The sequence below is a fragment of the Myxocyprinus asiaticus genome, chromosome 42 (assembly GCF_019703515.2).
Source record: "Myxocyprinus asiaticus isolate MX2 ecotype Aquarium Trade chromosome 42, UBuf_Myxa_2, whole genome shotgun sequence".
NCBI lineage: Eukaryota > Metazoa > Chordata > Actinopteri > Cypriniformes > Catostomidae > Myxocyprinus > Myxocyprinus asiaticus.
In genome coordinates this window covers 17,444,364-17,464,069 of record NC_059385.1, presented here as the reverse complement: position 1 = coordinate 17,464,069, position 19,706 = coordinate 17,444,364, and the positions used below count along the sequence as shown (strand labels likewise).

The following is a 19,706-nucleotide window of genomic DNA, read 5'->3' as shown; positions in this document are numbered from 1 at the left end:
AGCGCTCATCATTTCCTTCTCTCTGTCACACATACATAAACCTGAGGGTGTGTATTCCTTTGAGTATTTGCAGTCTTAACAAACAAAGGGTGAATTTGAGTCATTAAAGAGGTAAGCAGTAGAAGACGCTGTCCTACAGGAACAAATGGCTCAAACAGATCGGGGCAAGTGTGGTTGAATGCAACATGTAATGTTGTGATCGCTCTGTTCGTTGTTTACACTGACTTTTTGGGTGGGTTTTAAGAAGGCAAAAGTTAACATGCTTTGAATATGGAAAGATTTCTCCCATCATAACTCTCAGGTAAGAATCATTAAAGCTATTCAAAACATGTATTACATAATGTATGCCCATTAAACAACATACAGTAGTATGCAACTTTGATTCAAGAATAAAATTATTTTTAATTGTTGGGCTGAGGCAATGTTTGACTAAGTTTTACCTCCGGGTAAATCTAAAATAATTCTAAGATGTTAAACAGTAAACGGCAATCAGCCTATATAGTGTATATACAGCACATTTCATGTTCTGTCTTCACTCATTTTTCATGGTCAGCTTGATTTCATTACCTAAAGGAATAACTCATAAGAAAGAAATACAGGTTTGGAAACATGTCAGGGTAAGTACAGTAAATGATGACAGAATATTTATTTTTGAATAAACTATCCCTTTAATCTAGTATAACTGATTGAAATCATTTAGCTAATCTAATACCATAATTTCTGTCATTAGTTTAGTCACTGTTGTGTTCCCACAATGTCATACCATGTCTTCTTAAACATGCTCCCATCCTTGTGGTCCTTTTTCCCACCTCAGAACAGGAAGTGGGATGGGTTGTTTGTGCCTGATCGAGCCAGTGATTGGCATGTATGCATTTGCCATGTTTATGGTCTACCCACTGTTGCAGCAGTATGTGTACCGTAGACTGTGGTTTGAGCTGAGCGGCACACCCTACCCTGCTGAGAGCCTGTCCCACTGCTCAAACAACACCAATGCCACCATACACCAGGTGAGACGTCATCTCTGAGTATAGTAGCCTTAGTAGAACAGCTTAGAGAGAGCCTGATTAATAATATATATGTGTATATATATATATATATATATATATATATATATATATATATATATATATATATATATATATATATTTATTTATTTTATTTTTTTTTTTTTGCATTTTGCATTTTGCATTTTGCGTTTTGCGTTTTGCAATAAGTTTGTGTATTTTAGCACCTTCAGAGACAAGAGTGTATGCTTTGTAGTCACTGTAATGTTTACATTGATGATAATGATATCTAGGAAATTAGTTCTGGAGAACCGGTAATATCGGTTGAAGTTGAGATTGTGTTTGTTCACTTTTTCTGTTTGCATTCCTTGTTTGTGTGGGACAATTACAGGTAATTCATAAGTACTTATTACGTGTGGATAATTTCGAGTTATTTGATCCATCTGAATTACCTTTATTCTATTTCACTCTTACGCTTTCACTATCAATATCTCTTTCAAATTTCAAAGCACTTACAATAATGGCATGATAGTACAGAACTGTAATAAAAACAGATGCTTCATGTTCTGAGTGATTTGCACTGGATATGTTGGTGTTAGTGGTATGACACCAGTATTCAGAACCAGAACAGAGAGTTTTGTAACAAGCTAACTCAGCTTGTTTGTCATTTAAGGTTTTAGATAATTTTCAAAAAGCCTTGTCTCAATCATTGGTGAATAATTCAGCCATAGATAATCATTTTAAAGTAGATTTTTACATTTTCTGTTGCTAATGAAGCGAGGATGGTTTCTAGGGCATTGCCAGGTGATTGCTATGGTGTTCTGGGTGGTTGCTAGGATGTTGCTATTGTGTTTGTGGTTATTAATAGAGCATTGCCAGGTGGTTGCTATGATGTTTTGGGTCATTGCTATTATTTTCTGGGTGGTTGCTATGGTGTTCTGGATGGTTGCTAAGGCATTTTTAGGTGGTTTCTATGGTGTTTGTGTAGTTGCAAGGATGTTGCCAGGTGGTTGGTTGCTATGGTGTTTTTTGTGGATACTATGGCAATTGCTAGGTAATTGCTATGGTGTTCTGGATGGTTGCTACGGCATTGCTATGGTATTAATGGTTGTCACTAGGGTGTTGCTAGGTAGTTGTTTTTATGTTCTGGGTGGATGTTAGGGTGTACTGTAGATAGGCGGTTGCGATGGTGTTCTAGGTGGTTGTAAGAATGTTGCTAGGTTGTTGATTGCTATGATGTTTTGGGTGACTAATAGGGTATTGCTAGGTTATTGCTATGGTGGTCAGGGTGATTGCTATGGTGTTGCCAGTTGGTTGCTATGGTGATCTGGGTGGTTGCTAAGATGTTGCTTGGGTGGTTGTCATGATGTTCTGGGTGGTTGCTGGGCATTGCTAGGTGGTTGCTATGGTGTTCTTAGTGGTTACAAGGGTGTCGTTAGGTGGTTGCTAAGGTGTTCAGTGTGGTTGCATGGGGTTTGCTATGGTGGTTGCTATGGTCTTCTGGGTGGGTGGTAGGCGGTTGCTTACTTGCCCAGTTCAAAAGACCCCATCACCAAGTTTCTATAATATTATCCCGAAATATGGCTCAGGTCTCTCTTTCAATGTAAAAATGTATTTTCACGTGCTTTATAATTTACAAGCAAGAAAAGTAATAGCTCACCTCTCCTCACAACCCACACAATAAGACAAGGATGAGATAAGTTTAGCAGTAGTACTTGCCTTAGTAAGCACCACTAATAATTTCATCATTCCAAAATCCTGTTTTTCTACCTTCTCTCCTCTCTCTCAGGCAGTACAGAAGGAGACATCTATATTCCTCCTTCGGAGTGAACTGTGCTTCCTCATCCCCAGTCTCATATCCACTTTACTCCTGGTCTCGTACAGTGACCACTGTGGGCGTAAAGTGGCCATTGTTCCCCCACTGGTGGGTGATGCTCTGTTCGCCCTGAGTTACGTCTTAGTCAGTAGATTCTCCTTCAACCTCAATTATCTGCTAGCTACCTCCTTCCTAGCCGGTCTGATGGGAGGAGCCACCTCTCTGATTGGGGGATGTTTTGCCTATCTGGCCGACCTTTGCGGAGAGGGCCCAGGAGGGCAGAAGACTGTCCGAATGGCTCGTCTAGACATGATTCTCGGAGTGTTGTCTGGCTTAGCTTCTCTTTGTACTGGATTCTATATCAAAGCAGCTGGCTTCACCTGGCCTTTCCTTACTGCAGTCCTTCTGCATCTCCTGAATATCCTCTATGTGCTGGGGGTTTTGAAGGAGTCCCTTCCGAGTGTGTCCCTGTCAATCTCCAGCCCTGGCTCTGTAGTCCCTCACCTACGCCAGTCTGAAACTCTGAATGCGCGTCTGCAAGGTGTTTACCTGCTGTTTGCAGCCTCAACACGGAGAAGGAACATAGTGCTGTTGGTCATGTTGGCTGCCTTTGCTTTTTTCAAGGTGACCATGATAACTCCAGGGTGCAAATTACAAAGTTTGGGGTTGTGTCTTGATCCACCAAACCAAAGGACAATGAACAATATTTTTACAGCACTTATTAACCTTTGTTAATGATATTTTCAGCCTATATTAAATAGGGATGTTGATTTAACACATTAATGTGCCGCAATTAACTATATAAAAAATAACAAGTTAAACAAATAAACCCAACTAATCATGTCCCTGGACCATAATATGGAATATTCCTACCATCAGAGCAATTCAAGTTGTTTGACACTAGAGACAGCACAAGATAAGAACGTATTCATGTTTAAACACAGCTGACAGAGTGCAGTTCCGAATGCAGGGATGTGAAGATATGTTTCAAACTACGTTTAACTTGACTGAGCGACCTAAAATCACTGTGCATCTTAGGCATGTGTACACTGATGCATCCTTTGAGAAGCCCTTATAATAAATATATATCTGGGAGATTCAAATTCAACTGCGGGCTTTCTTAGCAAATATTTATATTTTCAATTAATTGCAATTAATTTGATTAATCGCCATATGATGTAATTAATTCAATTAAAAAAGTTAATCGATTGTCAGCCCTAATATAAATATTTATTTTTACATTAAAAGTTAAAACAATGCATTGACATTAGCTAATGTATTATGCTAACATGAACAAACAATGAAAAATGTATTTAAGCATAACTCCCAGAAAGTCATTGTTATTCGCACAACTCTGATTTTATTCACAAACTCTGTCAGTTCAAGGTACATCATAATTTTATTTTTAACTCAGACATGATGAAATATTTCCAGTTTAGACACTGAGATGATCAAAGCAACAATGTATTATTTATTTATTTTTCGCAGCTGGCCATGCAGGGTGGTATGTCCATCTTTATCTTGTATGAGTTGAACACTCCTCTGTGCTGGAGTGAGGTGCTGGTGGGTTACGGCTCTGCTCTCTCCACTGCCATCTACTTGGTCAGTTTTGCCGGTGTGACTCTGCTGTCCCGCTGTCTGCCTGACACACATATCATCCTAGTGGGTTTGATGTCTGTGGCTGCTGGGCTCACCATGGCAGCGTTTGCAAAGTCAACCCTGCTTATGTTCCTGGGTAAGACTGAAATTAGACATTCAGAGTTTCTAGAGAGAAGGATGGATGGATGGATGGATTGTTTTCAGGTAATAGAATGTATGTTTTATTCATTGCAGTGCGACTGCCTTTGCTGCTGTCCATCATGCCGACTCCTGTGCTACGATCCATGATGTCAAAAATAGTGGCTGGATCTGAACAAGGTAAGAATCTCAGAATAGAATAGAATAGAATAGAATGCCAAAAATACTGTCTGGATCTGAACTTGGTAAGAATCTCAGAATAGAATAGAATAGAATGTCAAAATAGTGGCTGTATCTGGACAAGGCTTGAATATCAGAATAAAATAGAATAGAAAAGAATAGAATTTTTAACAGAGAAATCTATAACATATTTATTACCGTTGTTACGGTATTTTGCAGTCATTACAACATTCCTCAAAAAAAAAAAAAAAAAGATCAGGCATTGTACAAAACAGTAGAATATTCCTTATTCTCGTGAACTTTTAATTACTGATGTCTGTGTAAGGCTTCCTTTTGGCTTATGTGTTTGTGTACAGGTGCCATGTTTGCGTGTATAGCGTTCGTGGAGATGTTGAGTGTCGGTGTTTCATTTACAATGTTTAGTAGCATCTACGCAGCTACACTGTCCTGGTTCTCTGGGTTTAGTTTCTTGCTGGCTGCAGGACTCACACTTATACCAGCTGCCCTGATCTGGTGAGTAGCCCACATATATCCTTCTAAAACTGTGTTTGTGTGACTGACAATCACACATTTTTTATTATTATTATTATTATTTGTGTGTGTGTGTGTGTGTGTGTGTGTGTGGGAGGGCTGGGTGGATTACGAGGACTTTTTTTAGGTTACAAACTGGTAATTACAAGGGTATTATGCTCTAAATGTGGTTTATGAGGACATTTATAGTGTCCCCATAATTCAAATCACTTAAAAAATAAACTAAACGATGTTTTATTGAAAATGTAAAAATGCAGAAAGTTTTTTATGAAGGTTAGGTTTAGGGGTAGGGTTAGGGGATAGAATCTATAGTTCGTACAGTATAAAAATCATTATGTCTATGGAGAGTCCTCATAAGGATAGCCGCACCAACATGTGTGTGTGTGTGTGTGTGTGCGCGCGCGTGTGTGTGTGCGCGCATGTGTCAATCATCTGTTTGAAAATCACCTGTGTTTAAAGTGCACATTGCTGTTTCCCATCTGCTTATATCAGTTTAATCATAGGTTTTAAATATATTTAGTATCTTGTATGACATTCTCATACTGTAAACCTTTCCCCAGTGTTATTCTATGTATGAGTCTGGATGTATATGAGGAGTCCAGCATACTAACTGAGGAGAATGCAGAAAACCAAACATAAATCTTTGAGATACCACAGTGAAATGGAAGTTGGCAGACTATATCCTCTAAATGCCATCCTGTTCCAAATGCCGCCATCAGCCCTTGTAGTCCACATCGCAGTCTACACTTCATGTGACATAAAGTTTCATATAAACTGTTAAGTAGTATTTCATTGTGAAGTCTGCACCACTATAGGATTTGGAAAAAGACACATCAGGGTGTATCTTGGCTGCAAAATGGTTGCATATGTGCACCCTTCTTAATCCTAAAATGACAAATAGTCCCCCTAAGGCCTACCGTCTTGTGGATCCCACGGACATGCACAAGCGGAAGCAACAAGATCACAAGTCCACATCAAGTGCTTGATTTGGGAGACAGCCTTAGTGTGCTAACTGACTGGCACAACATTGTTGCCTTCTGGTGGAATGTTTCAAACCAACTCTCTGAATAAAATGGAAACTTACAATTCCCATGAACCCATAAAGATCTGGCCCTCTTGCTTTCTTAATGAATGATTTTATGGAAAACTTTCTCAACTAAACAAATATCAGTCTGATTTAAGACAGTCATGTCACTCTCACAGGTGAAAATGACTATGAACACATTTAAAAAGTAACATTTCTGAATTCATGTTTTATTAATGTAGATTTTATCGCAGTTCATGCACATGGGATATTTACAGGCAGGGGTGTAAAGTAATTGAGTAAAAATACTTAAGTATTATACTTAAGTATTATTTTGGGGGATTTGTACTTTACTCGAGTGCAATTTAAACGGAATACTTGTACTTTTACTTAATTACATTTCCCAAAAAATAAAAAAATAGTACTTTTTACTCCTTACAATTTTATTTAAACTTGAAAAGTACTCATTAAATTTTTGGAGAACATTTCTTTCGTCTTACTGGACTGAATCCGCCTTTTCACTGCATCTGACAAACGACAGATTGGCAAATGGCAGAGTGTCACATGGCGGCTGTGTGTTTAAATATTTGTGCAACTAGAGCACGAAGTGAGAAACACTGACAGTTTTTGTACTAAACATTCTAAACGCCTGCTACTTCTACAGATTGGACAGTTTTGAAGTCAAAAATTATCATTCACATTGCAAATATATATATATATATATATATATATATATATATATATATATATATATATATATATACATATATATATATATATATACATATATATATACATATATATATATATATATATATATATATATATATATATATATATATATATTTGCAATGTGAATGATAATTTTTGACTTCAAAACTGTCCAATCTGTAGAAGTATATATATATATATACATATATATATATATATATATATATAAACAAAAGGCTTTTGTAATTAAATGTGTACATGTCATTAATTTCTACACTTGCCTTCATATTTAAATCATATCTATGAGTTTCTGCTCCCTATTTGCTGAATTGTTGTTGTTGTTGTTTTTAGGTAACTATTAATTATAATAATATCTATAAAACCAACAATGATGATGATAATGATAATAAAAATAATGGAGTCTGAGCAAATATAATTATGAATTTTATTGAATTTATCCATCTGCTCAACTGCAAGGTTTGGCAGCAAACCTCAGAAAACAATTCACAAAACCAACAACTTTACTAACTTTCTTCAAAGCTTCTTAGAATTTTTTTTATCTTTCTTTATGTCTCAAGGGTCTGGGTGCTCTGACATCGCAATTCGTGAGTGCCTTCTCCCATGCAACGAACATTGCGAGACTGTGTCAATGTTTTTGCAAAATAAAATTATGTGGCTCATTACACGTCTCAGGGCAGTTCCAAAGTGAAATGTCCACTGTGTGCCACTAAAAGCGAGTGAAATGTTCTCCTAAACAGATGAGGTATTTAAGGTTAATGTTCTATCGAGATTAAAATCAACAAAACTGACCCCCTACCCTAAACCTTAAACCTAAACCTAACCGATAGGGTCAGAAAAAGTAAATGAGAGATGAAAAACACAATTTCTGAAGCAACCATCTCATTTTGTGGTGCTTCTATGACACTTTCGGCCACGTGTCGACTTGCGTGCTCTTCAAGACCCTGCTCCGTTGTATTGCATATGCAACACTCTATCAGTTGAGCTACCGCGCAATTTGATCACACTAAAACAAGCTTGTAAATGTAGTTGGTTATGTGATACAAATGTTATAATGAGTCATGCGCTGTAGTAAAAGTGTTTATATGTCATAAGATAGCATTGTGTGAGGAACAGAGCAAAAAGTAAGTGTTTATTAACTGATAATCTGCCGTTTAACTCATGATTTGAGTGAAAGGGGATAAAAGTCATTGTTGTTTTAGCACCTCTAGTGTTCACTCCACCAGGAAATTGCAACATGCCATATAAAAATAATTTAGTAAAAATGTAGTTATTCTAACATGATTCTATGACCAGGTTGTGAATGCCACTGCGGGAGAAATATGACAGTTGCCAGAGACAGTAAAAAGGCAGCTTAACAAACCAATCGAATTTAACAACATCCTCACTTACACAATCTCCTCTCTTGATTTCATTCTTGCTAGGAAAAAAGTTAATAAGTAGGATAAATGTTGCTAGGATAAAAGTTACTTAAGTACAAATGAATGTGAATACTTTTTTACTTTAACTCAAGTATGTTTTTGGCTAGATAATTTTTACTCAGTATCCATACTTTCACTTGAGTATAATTTCTAAGTACTTTTTACACCCCTGTTTACAGGAATATAAATTAGCATTTAGGCATTGACTTACAGTGGGGTCCAAAAATCTGCAATCATGTTATTTTTCAGGTAGCCTTTTCACTCAAATTGTTATGCTGACATGCTGATAATATAATTTGTAATAATTTTTTAATTATTATTAAATTAGAAAAATGCCAAATTTTCAGTAGGGATTTTGAACCATAGTGTATGTTCTGAAATATATGACATTCATATATATATATATATATATATATATATATTATAAAGTTATTTGTAAACCTTAACTCTTTACTGTTATACATTAATTGCAATATTCTTTCAACACTAAAATCTAAAATATTTGTAAAACATGGCACATAAGAAAATCTTTTAAAATTTTTAAAGAAATGATGTTAAATTGCTCTTCAATGTTTACGTCTGTACACATTTTTTGAATACACAAAAATGCTTCTGCAATCATTTTTTTATGAATTGGCTCATCATGTCCATGGGCAGAGGGAAGATAATGGTGGAGTTCTTCTCAGCTGCGATGGTGTTGAGGGTTTGGAGGTATCTAAGCTGAAGAGCAGAAGGAGACTCTGCGATCACCAGAGATGCCTCCTTCAGAGCTCTGGATGCATTCATCTCTCCCTCTGCTGCAATGACCTGCATTATCACAAACCAGAATCTATTAGTGTATGGCATTACACACAGAGCCAGTGCACACCAGTTCATATTCCAATTTACAGTAGAGTCTATATCTGTGATTTCTTTCATTCAAACCTGGAAAGAAACAGAAAGATTTTGACAAATATAAAAAAAAAAAGAGTTATTTTTTATAACTTAAAAAGTTATGTTTTAAGTTTTTTTGTTTTAGGTCACTTATTAAATGTTAGCAAATTTGTGGCATTGGCTATGTAATCTCATTTATAAAAAAATAAAATAAAAAAAAATAAAAGGTCAGTTTTCATTGTTTCCATTGAAGCACACAAGATGCTCTTTGGAACATTCTCAAATCATTGTGGAATAACATGGATCATCAGGTTTTATACAAATATGTAAAATCCATGCCAGCTCAACTGCATGCTGTCATTAAAGCAAGAAAGGGACGAAAATGTTTTTCCTTAGGCATACTACTATATCATACTAAGTATACAAAAGTGTATTAGGAAATTGGGCACATGTATGTGGCTGTGATGCCCACCTTCGCTCTAGCCTCCCGCGTTGCCTCGGCCTCGGCTGCCATTGCTCTCTGCAACTGAACAGGTAGTTTAACATCTTTAATCTCCACCCGCTCCACCTTAATACCCCACAAGTCTGTGGCTTCATCCAGGGTCATCTGCAGCAGGGAAAAGGAAACTGAGGCATTATGGGACAAACCAGAGGGTCAATGTTTTTAGCATGGTTCCGTTAGCCCCTGATGGTAAAAACACCATTCTGAGGGCAAAATGCACCCTTTTCTATTGACAGCTTTTCATAATAGCATCAGTGGAAAAGGAATACAGTGAATAACCGTGTATTCTAATGAAAGATTTTTTTATTGCAAGCAACATATACTATGTAAGTATAGTATTTGATTATATTATAGTATAGGTTTAACCAGTGCCCAATTTCTTTTGGAGGGGCTCTTAAAAGTGTGCAATGCCTTTGACATCACATCTCAAGACAGACACTAATGTAGGGCTTGGGACATGTGTGTTATTGTGGTGCCATCAGCTCTGGTGTGTATTTCAACATGCATTAATGCAGACATGCAGAGCCGGTCATATGCAAATATGGGTATTATGGATTATAAAGCATTTACCATATCCTCTCATCTCTGCACTCACCTGCATGCTCTGAGAGATGCCCTCCCGGTCAGACAGGACCTCAGACAGGTTCTTAGTGCCTAGTACGTTCCTCAGGGTGGTCTGGGCCAGCAGACGGGTGGAATAATCAGCATTGGTCACATTTGCCACAGAGGCAATGGGATCACTAACACGAAAGTACACCACACCATCCACAGAAACAGTCACTGAGTCTTTGGTTAGGATCTAAAAACAGACAAAAGAAAATGAGGCATCTAAGTAACTACACTGTAGTTTAATTTTAGGCTTTTCACAATTTAAATTGTTAACCCAGGGTTTAGAATGTAATCCTGAATTATCTTGTTCCATGTTTCACAAGGTTCATATTTTACCCTGGGTTAGTGAAACCCAACACTGTACACCGAATGTAGACCCTGTGTTGAAGCTCTTGTTTAAATATACAATATACAGTAGCTGTACAGTTTCTGATTTGCTGTCTACAACTGTTGTTAAACAACTGGCTATTGCATTCTAACACTGCACTGTATACCTTTGGCAGAGGCTACAGCACTGCTCTGGAGCAGGGTCTCATAAACCAGGGTTAAAAGCAGCATTAACCCTCTTTTAAAAAGTGTGAAACTTTGCTTAACACAGGGTTAGGAGGAGTGGACGTAAAGAAATATTCCAGATTCAATATAAGTTAAGCTTAATTGACAGCATTTTTGCCATAATGTTGATTACCACAAACATTTATTATGATTTGTCCCTCCTTTTCTTTTTAAAAAGCAAAAATCTGGGTTACAGTGAGGCACTGACAATGAAAGTGAATGGTGCCAATCCTTAAACGTTAAAACAGTGTGTTTAATTCGTATAGCCATAAGATGTAAACATTATGCGTAATATCATGATTTTATTGTGATATAATCGCTTACTAACCTTTTCTGTGTAAAGTTATATCCAGTTATACAACTTTGGTGCTTTGATGACGTAACGCCATAAACCCTAAAACGTCTGTAAAAATTAAGATTTAAACAACTTTATAACTCAAATAATACACAAGTTTTTGCAGAAAAATTAACGTAAGTGCTTTTATAAAATGTTAAGCTTCACATTTCTGCCTTTAAACCCTCCGGAAATTGGCCCCAATTACTTCCATTGTAGGCAGGGCCGTTTCTGAGCATATGGAGGCCCCCCAACCCCAGCCCAACCCCCTTGGATCCAGGCCCACCCAAGATTAACACCACTATTCAGTCTTCAACTAATTTGAATATTATTAAAAACTGGAATATATTAACTACACAAAACGCAAAAAATTTACAATAAATTAACAAAACATTAACAATAATTTAACAATAAAAAACTATACAATTTAACACTAAATGACTATAAATAACTATATACAATGGGATACAACTGCAAAACGTTAGCTAACTAATTGTTGCAATCTAATGCACGACAACAAACAAACACCATCTAGCTAGGTAGCTGGCTTACATTCATTTCTTACCAGTGGTCTGGCTGCATTTCTCCTCCTCTTCCTTTTTTCCCCCCTTTTTTTTCCCCACTCCCGACTTTTAGGTGCATGTGCCTGTCACATCTAGTTACAACTCTCTCCTTGCAGTTACATTCTCCCTTCCCTGTTGGGCCACAAGGGGGCCCCCTAAAACTGTCTAATTAAGCCATAACAGTATTAATAGTACATAACTGAGTATTACTAGCAGCTTTTAGTATATATAAATAAAAAAAACCACCTTGCTTTGCGGGACCCCCTGGTGGCTCAAGGGCCCTAAGCAGCTGCTAATACCACTTAAAGCTAGAAACGACCCAGATTGTAGGTACCTCATTTTAACCTCAATCTTTGCTTTTTTAAAGAAAAGGAGCTATGAGTCAAAATTACTTTTTGTGGAATCACACTCTGCCACAACTGCTGTCGATTGAGAAATGCCTAACTTGTATTGAATCCGTAATATTCCTAAAAAATAAAAAATAAAAATTATACAAATGTTAAAAATTATGTTAATGCAGATTTTAACGTAGTGTTATCTGTGAGTCTGTAAGTTCATCAACAAGATTTCTACATGTACAGTACACCTTATATTAAACATCATATCATAACGGACACTGCAATAGGTGAGTACAGTATCTTTCCTCTACCTCTTGAGGAGGGATGTCAAATGAAACAGTTCTCAGATCCACCTTGATGAAGGAGTCCGTGCAAGGGATGATGAAGAAGATTCCTAGACACAGGTGACATTTTGGAGTTATCTTAGAAAGTTCATTATCTGAGTCATACATAGAGAAAATTGAATCTTTTTATAGAAGAGGTAGTTAGAGCCTCTATGTGATTTTACATGATTCATCATCTACTGATGCTTTAACAACAAGTACTTCTAATGTCCACATGTGGACTACACAGTTGGTACATACAGTATAAGCATAATGCCCAAGTAAAATATTGATTTTAGGACTAAAGCTGAGGTTTCATCAGTGTTTGTTCCTTTCTGGCCTATCTAAGACTTTAAAAAAAAAGACTGACAGCTGGATATTAAATGTTTTTTCTACATACCTGGTCCTTTGGGTTTTCGGGCTGTTATCCGTCCCAATCTAAATATAACTGCACGTTCATATTCTTTCACAATCTATTACACAGCAACAAAGCACTTAAGGTGGGTTTCAACACATTTCAACAACAAACATTCAAAAATATTCATGTATTGGAAGTAACTTCCAGGTAAACCCCAAGAAAAGTATTTAATTATTATAATTTTGTATATGGGTGTCATATTACAACAACAGGACAAAAAAAAAAAAAAAAAAAAGTAGATTTGGATGATAATAACAACAAACGTCACCCAGACTACACATTTGTTTTTGTTTTTTTGTTGACATGTGCCATATGAGCTTACACAGTACACCATTATTGTGCGTCAGGTTCTATTATGCTTCATACCTTGATGCTTATGAAAATGCTGATTGGAAAGATCAATATACAGAAAAACGCTGAGATGATCACAAGGAACCACCCACAGCAGCCCAGACCCCGCTTACTGTCACCTAGAAGCACAGAAAACAATGTATTCTCACAAACAGCTATTGATAGCATGTGGTTTGAAAATTTGCATAGAGACACCAAGATATGTTGCCATGTTTTTACATTGTGAAGAGATATGTATGTAATACATAGAGTATGTGTTGAAGCTGACGATTAAACATTAAAGTAATACATTATATAGATGGTTTTGTTTGCAAATGTTCAACTAAAATTCTCCTATTTAAGTTTCCTAACCATCAGCTTATCCCTCACATTAACCTTAACCCAGTTCCCATACAATGATTCCGTGAGAAGAAGAATGAGCTTTATTGCCAAGTATGCTTCCACATACAAGGAATTTTACTTGGTGACAGAAGCTTCCAGTGCACAAACAATACAACAACAAGACAGAGTTAATTATAAATAAATAAAATAGAATAAAAATAAAAAGCGTATAGAAATATAAGTATATATAGAAATACACAATAAGTCAAAAATATACATATTGCATGTACAAATACAAATGTTATATACAGTGCAAGGGAATGTAACGCAGAAAAGGTAGGATATGTTAAATAATGTAATTGACTAGGCTGTGTATTGCACGAATTATAGTATAGTTTTAATTGTTCATGAGATGATTAGTCTGAGGGAAAAATACTGTTCTGGTGCTCAGTGCTCTTTAGTGTCGGCCAGAAGGCAACAGTTTAAAAAGGTAGTGCTGGGTGAGCTTATACCTTTAACTCAGTATTTGCTAAGCAATTGGGTGTCAGAGAGTTAACAATGAAGGTTGAGGTGATCACAAATGTACTATGATGTTATTAAAACACTTTTATTCCTAAACAAAATGGCATCATTTAAAAAAGATGTACAGTAATTGTCTCACTCTTTGTATTTTATGTTGCAGAAGACCTCTATACAATGAAATTGGTTACTGAGCCATCTGCCTAACATCTCTTTTTGTGTTCAACAGAAGAAAGCAAGTCATACAGGTTTTGCAAAATGTGAGGGTGAGTAAATAATGACAGAATTTCCAGTTTCGTGTGAACTATCTCTTTTAGCATATGAGGTTTACAGTGTTTTCGCCCTTTCTCCATCCAAGCCCTTCACTGGACCTCCAGTGGCTCATACAAACACCAAATAAGTCATCTGGAAGACTCCCTTCTCTCCATCATTATTCAGCTCTAATGTTGTCCCATTCTGTGCAGGTGGGGGTTTGTGTATGTATATGAACACTGGCCAACAAGCTCTTAATGTTTGCTCTAAGCACATCAGTACAATAAATGTAAGTGTTTACACACCCAAATGTTTGAGACCAAGGGTGTCTTTTATGCTTGTTTATGACCTGTCTATTATATTATTTGAGCACTCAGAGAGATTAACCCATCACATGTTTACATTTTCTACAATTTCACCTATCACATTCATGTGTAGTGATGAACAAAAAAGTTCATTGTAATGACAGTACTGTATTGTATTTTACAATACACTCAGTATAATATTTTTTTAGTCAAAACATCCCTTTTGCAATCTACAGTTGTATATAGCTGAGTGAGGAAATCATGATTAAACAATAATAATAATTTTAATAATACAATAAGTGCATGTAGTACTGCATTGTACTGTATGTAAGATGGTATTGTAAGGTTTAAGTTAGTGCTATGTACATAAACATTATTAGGTAACACTTTACAATAAAGTTCCATTCATTAACATTAGTAAATGCATTAGGTATCGTTAACAAACAATTAACAATATATTTTTTACAGCGTTTATTAATCTTTGTTAATGTCAGTTAATAAAAATACAGTTGTTCATTGTTAGTTCATGTTAGTTCATAGTGCATAAATAATGTTAACATATACAACTAACATATACAGCTGCGCTGCATGTGTGTCTGTCTTATGTTTTATGTTGTTTTAAGTTAATTTATATCATTAAACCTTTATGTTGACTGTTCAGCCGGTTCCTGCCTCCTCCTTGCCTGTTAAAGTGGTGCCGAAGCCCGGGAGGGAGGAGGGATGAACTGTCGCGGAGACTTCGCTGCTGCCATCTGCCAGGGGAGCAGCTGCGGCCGTCTGCCTGGGAACGAAGGGGTCGCTGCCAGCCGCCGAGAGCCAGAGGAACCTCTGCCATCCACCGAAGAAGGGGAGGAGCGGTGCCGTCCACCAGGGGCTGGAGGACTCACTGCTGTCTGCTGGGAAGAGCGAGCTGGTGTCCGGCAGAGGGCGGAGGAGCAGTTTAGGACCATGCGACAGCGCGTCCAGGAGCCGGCGAGCAAGTTCTCACTCTCTCCTCTCTCTCTCTCTCTTTGTGTCTCCGCTCGCCCTTTCCCTCAAGGCAAGGTGGACCACCGGCTGACAGAACGGCCGGAAGGTCAGCATCTCCCCTCCAGAGATGGGGGGGAGTTGGTCAGACCGGTGGCGCCCCGGCCTGAATCAGGCGGGGGAGGAGTGTGATGAGGAGGAGGGTGTGGCCGGGCCGTGATGATGCACGGCCGGTGCTGAATCAGCTGATCAGCGGGAGAGCAAGATAAAGGGGAGCCAGAGGCGCCAGTTTGAGAGAGAGAGAGACGCACGTGGCCCCGTGCTACATGTGTGCCTGTGTTCATGTTTGTTTTATGTTGTTTTAAGTTGAGTTTTACCATTAAACTTTATGTTTACTGTTCAGCCGATTCCTGCCTCCTTGTCCATCCTTTAACTGTTACAGTGGTGCCGAAACCCGGGAGGGAGGAGGGATGCGATGTCATGGAGTCCTCGCCGCTGCGTCCGCCAGGGGAGCAGCCGCGGCCGTCTGTCTAGGGACAGAGGGGTCGCTGCCGGCCACCGAGAGCCAGAGGAACTGCTGCCAACCGGCGAAGAAGAGGAGGAGTGGTTCCATCTGCCAGGGGCCGGAGGACTCGCTGCCATCCGCTGGGGGAGGAGCGAGCTGTTGTCCACCAGAGGGCGGAGGAGTGGTTGAGGTCCGGGCAACAGTGTGTCCGGGAACCGGCGAGCAAGTTTTCCTCTCTCTCTCTCTCTCTGTGTCTCTAGCTCGCACTTTCCCTCTACCCACACCTCCTCTCGTCTCTCCCCCAGGTTCCCAGAAGGTGGGGTGGAACACTGGCTGACAGAACGTCCAGAAGGGCAGTGTCTCCCCTCCAGAGATTGGGAGGGGGGGGGGGGGGGTAGGTCAGTTCAGTGGCGCCCCTGCCTGAATTGGGTGGGGGAGGAGTGTGACGAGGAGGAAGGCGTGGCCGGGCCGTGAGGACACATGGCCGGTGCTGAATCAGGTATTTGGGAGCCGGAGATGCCAGTTCGGGATAGAGAGAGATGCACGAGGCCGCGTTGCATGTGTAAAAATACAACTGACAAACGTACTGTAATTATACTTACATATAAAACTTATAATGTTAAACATACATTGAAATAAAAATTAAACAAGATTTATAAATGCAGCAACACTTTACAATAAGGTTGTATACGTTAACATTAGTTAACTACAGTAGTTAACATGAACTAACAATTAACAAATTTTTTGAAAAGCATTTATTAATCTTTGTTAACGTTAATTATAAATATTCTACTGAATAGTTCATTCATTGTTAGTTCATGATCCATTAACCAAGGGCGTAGGTTTGATTTGAGGATTGGTAGGGACATATTGCAAGGAGGACATTATTCAAAATGCTGATATTTAGACTGGGAGAAGTAGTGTCTATGGGCAAAATATTTCCTCACATAACAAGTCTCATTTTCTGTTCCTCTGCCCCACCATATTAAATATTAGCCGTTTTTTGCTAGCACTATTTTAATCACAAAGGTCTCATTTTATTTCCTGTATTATATCAACAAAACATGCTTTTCCTATTTACCCTAATGTTTTTCTCCAAAGTGCAAAACAAAACACGTATTGGCTAAATCTATGCGATACATCGTGTGCAAAAAATATGAAATATTAATGAAAAATTCAAAATGCAAACATCCTTGCGCTGACATAGACCAACTCATTTTGATGAGCTGCTTGCTTGAATCTCTCACACATGCCTATGTCATCATAGAAATACACACTTACCAGACCTGTGCCTAATGTTTTCTGCTCCATGTATCTTTGTACACTTTATGGATGAATTTCATTAAAATCATACTGAAAGTTAATTTGTACACCGCGAAAATTCTATATATCATGCAACCCCACTGACAACCACTAAATTCTTCATTGGGGATGGCAGTCTGTTGTCTCTGCAGTTGTACTATCATCTTAAAATCTTGCATCTTTAATCCACCCCCTAACTTGGCACAGTAGCTCAAATTCAATAATTCATATAGGAAATATTTTTACACAAAAAGCATGCTTTTTAAAATCTATTAGTTTAAAGAACTGGACCTAAGATACAAATGGAAATCCGCCCATGTAATCTCCAAAGAATGATTAAAAAGCCCTTATACAGTAATCACAAACGACTGTGATTGGTGCATCCTGAACAGCACTGAGAAAAGAAACAGGTGCCATGCGAGAATGCCATATATGAACCGCTTCACAAGACGTCAGAGTAAAAAAAAAATAAAAAACTGTATAAAATTAAAGTATTTTCTAACTGGTTAAATTGCCCAAATATTGGTTGGGACAAGTCCCTACCTAAATCTACGCTTTCGCCATTATCCAATATTTAGGCCTACAACATACATACAACGTAATTACTAACGTACAGTAAACAGCTTATGTTAAACATACTGTACATTTTCATCATTAGCAATGTCATCATTAGCATTGAAATTAACCAAGATTAATAAATGCAGAAACACTTAACAATAAGGTTGTATCCGTTAACATTAGTTAACTATAGTGCATTAACTAATAATAAATTTTTTTTTTTTAATGTACAACCTTATTTTAAAGAGTTCCCATAATCCCTTATTTATCTACATCGTAATTGCTCAAATGAAGATAACAGACTGCTCTCAAACCACAAAATATTGAACTGAAAGTTACTGACATATTTTCACTGTTAACCGCTTCCTTTTATTTCAACAGACTGCATTTACCACTTAACACTTTAGAGTGGATTTTTCCAAGAGCTCCATTAACTTCTCCAATCTGTTGTGTTGACATTATCTGCTTGCTCCATGATTCTGTCTAAACAAAATCTGCTGGAACTAAGAATAACAGCCATATGACTTGATATGTATCTCTCTTTCTCTCTCTCCTCTCACAAGTACATTGATTAACAAGTGTGGAGAATTGACTGCTTTGCAGACCAAACAAAAATGCAAAGTATGTAACTGAAGAACTGATGATGGCTAAACAATACAGTCACCATTGACAGCAACTCAATATACAGTACTGGTCAAAAGTTTTGAAACACTTGACTGAAATGTTTCTCATGATCTTAAAAATCTTTGAAATAAGTTTTGTAGACAAAAATATAATTGTGCCACCATATTAATTCATTTCATTATAAAACTAAAATGTAATTTAAAAAAAAATGTTTTTGGAAATTGATGACTTGGACCAAGTAATAAAGAAAAGCAGCCAATAAGTGCCCAACATAGATGGGAACTCCTTCAATACTGTTTAAAAAGCGTCCCAGGGTGATACCTCAAGAAGTTGGTTGAGAAAATGTCAAGAGTACATGTCTGCAAATTTTAGGCAAAGGGTGACTACTTTGAAGATGCTAAAATATAACACAGTTTTGATTTTTTTTTGGGATTTTTTTTAGTCACAACATAATTCCCATAGTTCCATTTATGTTATTCCATAGTTTTGATGACTTTAATATTATTCTAAATGTGAAAATATATATATATATATATATATATAATAAAGAATGAGTAAGTGTTTCAAAACTTTTGACCGGTAGTGTATATTTAAATCCTGTAGTAGTTTCAGTAAATTACTCACTTTCAAATTAAAGTTCACAATTTAGAAAGGTGCTACTGTTAAAATAAAAGAGCCGAGAGAAGGACAGAAAGAGAAAGAAAGCAAGAACAATAGCCAGATCATCTTACTGATTAGGTCTTGCTTGCTCTGGGCACCTCGCTCCATGTCAACTTCCATCTCCATGTGGTGTGGCACTACACAGGACGTGCAGAACAGCACTTGCTTTGTGAGACCCTGTGAGGGAGAGATCTGTTTGTACTTCTAAAGCACTTCCTCTGATGGGTGTGGTGTTATCTACAAATGCAGTTTGATGATCATTAACAGGCACTAATGGTCTTGTGACTCCATCCACTGAGCAATATCAAGCTGTACAAGATGGTTGATTATGAAACAGTTATGACTGTTTTAATTCTTTAAAAGAAATAATCTGTATTTTAGGTTCATTT

At 37.5% G+C, this 19,706-nt stretch overlaps 2 protein-coding genes across 3 annotated transcripts; one reads left to right on the top strand and one right to left on the bottom strand.

Annotated features, from left to right (window-relative positions):
* Positions 1–125: 125 nt before the first annotated feature.
* On the top strand, positions 126–7,001 carry LOC127432708 (solute carrier family 46 member 3-like). Of its 2 annotated transcripts, XM_051684068.1 has the most exons (8): positions 126–301; positions 554–617; positions 815–1,007; positions 2,794–3,444; positions 4,309–4,555; positions 4,654–4,737; positions 5,094–5,250; positions 5,829–7,001. In XM_051684068.1, exons 2-8 carry the CDS (start codon positions 610–612, stop codon positions 5,905–5,907), a joined length of 1,419 nt encoding a protein of 472 aa, XP_051540028.1. In that variant the 5' UTR covers positions 126–301; positions 554–609; the 3' UTR covers positions 5,908–7,001. The 2 variants fall into 2 exon arrangements, with proteins under 2 accessions (XP_051540028.1, XP_051540029.1); XM_051684069.1 differs by lacking the exon at positions 554–617.
* A 433-nt stretch (positions 7,002–7,434) lies between these two features.
* Positions 7,435–19,542, bottom strand: LOC127432925 (stomatin-like). The gene is made up of 7 exons (XM_051684452.1): positions 19,389–19,542; positions 13,321–13,424; positions 12,937–13,009; positions 12,525–12,607; positions 10,413–10,616; positions 9,788–9,922; positions 7,435–9,249 (listed from the first exon to the last, which is right to left on the bottom strand). Exons 1-7 carry the CDS (start codon positions 19,441–19,443, stop codon positions 9,061–9,063), a joined length of 843 nt encoding a protein of 280 aa, XP_051540412.1. The 5' UTR covers positions 19,444–19,542; the 3' UTR covers positions 7,435–9,060.
* Between the last annotated feature and the right edge of the window lie 164 nt (positions 19,543–19,706).